At 37.2% G+C, this 5,837-nt stretch overlaps 1 protein-coding gene across 1 annotated transcript; it reads left to right on the top strand.

The window, feature by feature from the left end:
- The first annotated feature begins 3,424 nt into the window (after window positions 1–3,424).
- On the top strand, window positions 3,425–4,390 carry LOC103747537 (olfactory receptor 7D4-like). The gene has a single exon (XM_008849994.1). The coding sequence runs from the start codon at window positions 3,425–3,427 to the stop codon at window positions 4,388–4,390; it is 966 nt and encodes a 321-aa protein (XP_008848216.1).
- Window positions 4,391–5,837: the final 1,447 nt, after the last annotated feature.

Raw genomic sequence — 5,837 nt, 5'->3', positions numbered from 1 at the left:
GGTAGCCACACCTTTAATCCCAGCACGTGGGAGGCAGAGGCAGGTGGATCTCTATGAGTTCAAGGCCAGCCTGGTCTACATAGTGAGTTCCAGGGCAGCTAGGGCTACACGGAGACCCTGTCTCAAAAAGACCAATAGCTAAATATGTAAACAAATACTAAATAAATAAATAAACAAACCAAAAAAATTGTGGATCTGAAAGGGTTTCTGATATCACTAAATATGGCTTATAAGAGTTATGATAGACTACCAGTGTTTTTTCTTGTAGAAATTAACCTTTTTCGAGAGACATATTTTTAGTATTAATTATTTTTAAAGATTTTTGTGAACTTCACAAAATATATTTTGATGATATTTAGACACCTTCCTCTACCTATACCACCCCTTATTAAACCCCATCAAATTTTTGTGCTTTTTATTATTTATTTATTTGTTTATTATTTAAGGCCTATGGAGTCAGGTTTGTGTTCTCTAATGAGCTTTCATGTGGGTTCATCCATTGGAACATGGTCAATCTACTGAGACTCTTATCTTTAAATGAGAATAAGCTTCCCATTCCCAGCAGCCTTGGGTAAGATTGGGGTTTCTTACCCACTTGCCCACATCTATGTTGAATTTTATGTGGGCATCTTTTGACTTTTAATTTAAACCTGTACAAATAAGTTCTTGGAGATAACACTTGCATGTTGACTAGAAATTGACTGAAAACTTTCCACTCTGCTTCTTTCTTTGTGTGCCAAGGGAGATGAATTGTCTAGAGAAAGAATGAGAACATAATAATTAGCTTAATGAAGAGAACTGAAAATTCTACCCGTAAACGTAAGAAATTTAAACCATGCCCAATTACATTCCCCTGTAATTCTCTGAAGTCAAACTTCAAGAAAGCCCACATAGGCCTTTTAAGGCCCATTCATGGACCAAACTTCACTGACAGCCACAGGAGAAATCTGTAAAATCTCACTGAAGAGGAATGATTGATAAGGATAAGGAGAAAGTGGGCACTGGACTTCACCTCTAGAAAAAAAAAGACAAGTATCAGTTTCTACCAGGACAGGTCAGTCTTTTCCTGCTCTTCCTGCTTCCTTCTTTCAGTCTGGGATACATAGCCTGTTTCCAGTGTTACTATCTGGAGATTCTCCAACTCTTATTCACTATCTCCTATACATTTCAACTTCCTGTCATATTTCCTCCATCAAATTATTTATTTCCTAATTACTCACTACAGATCTATTACTCATAAGGTGTTATTATGCTAGAAAATTTTGTAGATTTTTGAGCTACCCTGTCATACTTGACACTGACAGATCTTGTTTTTCTCTCTATCCTTGTGCTTATGCTCTCACTTGATCTTCATGACTCATCTCCCACGAGTGTGATCATTTCAGATGACCTACACATGGTCCAATTTTTTTATATTATAAACTCATTCAAGTTTTTTGTAATGATTAAATTTTGATGGCAATGTCAAGAGCTTTTGGCAATTTAGCACACTATAATTACTTAATAGATCCCCTTTTATTGTATGTGGTTTTCAAATAGCTATTCTTGATGGGGTCAGGATATTCTTGGTTCCAGTAATTTATGAAAAACTGGAGCCTAGGAGCAAGGAAAAGGAATGGGTATTCAATTTTCTCAAATAAATTTTCATGTTTTGTATATTTGAATATTTACCTTTTAAGAATCTGAATTTTACTGAGTTTTAAATATTTGAATTAGCATGGATTGTTTATATAATGGGTTTCTTGTGATATTTTCATGCGTGTATATGAAGTATTTTGAGCATATTCATCTCTCCTACCCTCCTCCACTCTTGTTTATCCCCTTCCCCTTCCCAAATATTCTTGCTGCTATTATCATGCAAGTTTTTGGTGACATGATGAATTTAATTATAGTTGTTTATAGGAACATCGATGAGCAACTATTTACAAGGTGAATCTCTTACCTTGCCAGTTTATCAGTGGCTACATTATGGAACACAACGTTTCTCTTCTCCAGCAACTGCTAATTGTCTAGCAACACATATATTAATCTTAACTCGCCTTCCAGTCCCAAAATTGACATTTCTTATTAATAGTGTATTATTTTAATATAGCCTTGACTATATCCTGTTTTATCTTTGATTGCCAACTAAGTGTCTATATTCATACTTATAATAAATTATGATTTGCTTTTGTGTGTCATTATAGATATTTTCCCATTCATATCTAATGTATTTTAACATGTTTTTGTCTTGAACATGAAATGTAATATAAATAATTGATAACAAATAATCAGATGTGATTACTATAACCTTAAACCCAGTGCACAACAAATTTCCAGTGTAGTGGTAGCATCAAGGGAGAACAGGAGGCACTGTGGGTATCACAAACTATGTGCACCCTAACATTCATTCCCTGCTCCCCATCACAGTGACCTCTCAAATTACATCCTCTAGCAAACTCCCCATGGTAACCATACGTTTTGTACTCCCAGCATAGAATATTTCTTCCCTCCTTACTGATTAACAATGGCCCAGCTACCTTTTCTCATGTCACATATTTTTCTTTCAGAGTTGACTCTTCAGTCATCTTCAAAGACTACATTATCCACAAGTAATGATTTTCTGTCTTCATTGTATTTTGTATTCACTAATAATCCTGACATTTCCTGTCTTTGAAATTAAATATTCATAAATCACGTTAGTCTTCTATAAGACTACATTTTCTGACCCATGTCTGGTCTGTACTCTAGGAAGGTAATACAAGCAAATAATTATGATAAATGAAGACCTTAATAGTGATTCTATTAATGTTAAAAATAAAATATATTGAGCTCTTGTTACCTACTAGGCATTAATAAACTTCAAAAATGAAGTAATAGTAAAAATAATAAATTTCAAAAGAAAAAGATTTCAGGGACTGAGGGTTAACTTTCATTTCTATAAAACATCAATTCAAAAATATCACTTGAAACCTTATTTTGTCACATATCTGGAGATAATAGAATGAACAAAATTTTAAGTATAGTAAGAAAATCAGAAAATCTAAATAACAAACTACTTGTATTCAGACAGACCAATAATAATTAATGTATCAATAATTAAATGACAGGTTTCATTAAATAAAGAAATCCAGAATAGTTATGCACCCTTAAAAATGGAAACCGAACCAGTGATGGAGGATGGTGTAGGAGGAGTTCAAGGAGAGATAGTGGGAGTGGAACTGATCAGAACATGTTACATACATGCATGAAATTTTCAAATACTATATATAGAAAGGAAGAAATGGAAACAGACTAATGCATCTATAAGTATATTATCAAAACTTATACAACGCCAAACAGGTGAAGATTATCTGCCAGAGGATAATACTGTAAAGTGACAGCTTCCTGAACAGCAAATTGACCATTTCTCTTTGTCATTTTTCCTTGAAAATATACCAGCTACATGGAAAGTAAGAATGACACTTGTGTATCAGCATTCTCCCTTCTGGGCCTTTCAGATAATCCTGAACTACAGTCCATCCTCTTTGGACTATTCCTATGCATGTACCTGGTCACTGTGCTTGGGAACCTGCTCATCATCCTGACCATCAGCACTGATACCCATCTTCACACACCCATGTACTTCTTCCTCTCCAATCTCTCCTTGGTTGACATCTGCTTCATCTCCACCACAATTCCAAAGATGCTGATGAACATTCAGACACAGAGCAAAGATATCTCCTACATAGAGTGCTTCACTCAGGTGTATTTTTCAAATACTTTTGTTGGAATGGACACATTTCTACTAACAATAATGGCCTATGATCGCTTTATGGCCATATGCCACCCACTGAACTACAATTCCATCATGAACCCTAAGCTCTGTGGTCTCCTGGTTCTGCTGTCATGGATAACAATGGTCTGGGTTTCCCTCATTCACATTCTACTGATGATTCAGTTGCAATTCTCTATAGGCACTGAAATCCCACATTTCTTCTGTGACCTGGCTCTAGTTCTGAAGGTCACCAGCTCTGATACTTTTCTCAATAACATCTTCATATATTTTATGATGGCTTTGCTGGCTATTCTTCCTTTCACTGGGATCCTTTTCTCTTATTTTCAGATCATCTCCACCTTAATAAAAATGTCTTCTACTGTGAGCAAAAATAAAGCATTTTCAACCTGTGGCTCTCACCTCATTGTGGTCTCCTTATTCTATGGATCAGCACTGGGGGTTTATCTCAGCTCTGCTGTAAACCATTCTTTCCAGGGGAACATGATTGCCTCAGTGATGTACACTGTGGTCACACCTATGCTGAACCCCTTCATCTATAGCCTAAGGAACAAAGATATGAAGGGGGCCCTGGGAAGGTTCTTCAGCACAGCAACCTGCCATCTTTCACAGATGAGTCACTTTAACCTTAAGTGAACATTACAGTCACTCACAGATGTGATCTTCAATATTTTGTTTTTTATCCGTCTATAAAGTTCCCTTGGTCATGGCGTTTTATCACAGCAAATACAAGAGTAACTAAGGCAGAAATTTGTACCAGGATTGTTGGTGTTTCTGTGGCAAATCTGACCATGTGGGTTTTTGGAGGCATGCGGAAGACTTTGGAAGTTTAAACTGAAAGGAGTTGAATGCTATAAGCAAAGCTTAATGGGCCACTCTAGTTGGAGCCTGGAAGAAAGTAGTGTTGGGAGCAAAGTAGTTCCAGAAGGAAATAAGGACTTCAACAGCAACTGAGATATTTTAGCAAAGAGTCTGCTTGTTGTCTGCCCACAGTCAAAGAACTTGCCAAAAGTTAAGTTGAAAAGCAATGGACTAATTTCTTTGGCAGACAACACTTCAAGACAGCCCAACATAGACATGATGGTGTGGTTCTTAATGGTGAATATTATGCAGCTCTAGAGTGAAAAATAGCAAATGGGGCAGAAAGAAGTGCAGAATGTACTGTCTGGATTGGAAAAGAGCATTGGGAAGATTAATAATGGAGCCAAGACTTGTGCTGAAGGACAAGATCCCTTTGATAAGGAGATTAAAGTGACTAAGGAGAGTCCTAAATATCTGTACTTAAACAGTAGAGAGAGTACCTCTAGGGAAAGACCACACCCAGTTAAGCCTCCAACTTGTAAAAGGAAAATTCTGGAGCTTTCTACTCCTAGAAAACCACAGCAGAGAAAAGCTTCAAAAGCAGATGAAACAGGCCAGGGTCTATCCCAAACTTTCAGCCAAACTTGGAAGTGTCATTCACCTGATGCCGACTTTTAGAAGAGTGAAGGGATCATTGGTTCTTCCTCCTCAGTTTAAGAGCACCAAGGAGATCAGGAAGAGTACAGCAGGGACATCCCTCCATAAAGAAGGCTGAAGGTGAAGCCTGGTTGACAGTGGAGACCCCAAGAAAACATTCATTATGCCAGAGCTTTGAGACATCTGACAAGGAGAGCTGCATACAGGCAGTGATAACAGCCCAAGAAAGAGATACCTGTTGCATGCAACAAAACTGGAGATGTTGAGCCATCTAAGCCCTTTGGAAGTAAAATCCTAGAAGTCAGACATGGAACTACTGAATTTGGTGCTTTTCCTACTGGTTTTCAGTCCAGTATTTCTTCACTATGTCTCTATTCATCCCTGTTGGAATGGGAATGTATATTCGATACCACTGCATGTTGGGAGCATGTAATTTGTCTTTTAATTTTAAAGAAGCTTATAGTTAGGAGATTTCTCTGAGTCTCAGAAGGGACTCTGGACTTTTGAATAGTATTGAGACTGGTAAAGACTATGGGGACTTCTAAGGTTGGACTTTTAAGCATGTTGTATTTTATATGGTCGTGAGCCTATCGGAGTCAGGGAGTGGAATGTGGTGGTTTGAATG

Source organism: Nannospalax galili, unplaced genomic scaffold (assembly GCF_000622305.1).
Source record: "Nannospalax galili isolate Female #2095 unplaced genomic scaffold, S.galili_v1.0 scaffold3505, whole genome shotgun sequence".
In the NCBI taxonomy this organism is placed as follows: Eukaryota; Metazoa; Chordata; class Mammalia; order Rodentia; family Spalacidae; genus Nannospalax; species Nannospalax galili.
This window is presented reverse-complemented; position numbering and strand designations above follow the sequence as displayed.

Bases quoted from the DNA above. Each gene is read 5' to 3' on its own strand.
- LOC103747537 (XM_008849994.1), top strand. From the start codon at position 3,425: ATGGAAAGTAAGAATGACACTTGTGTATCAGCATTCTCCCTTCTGGGC.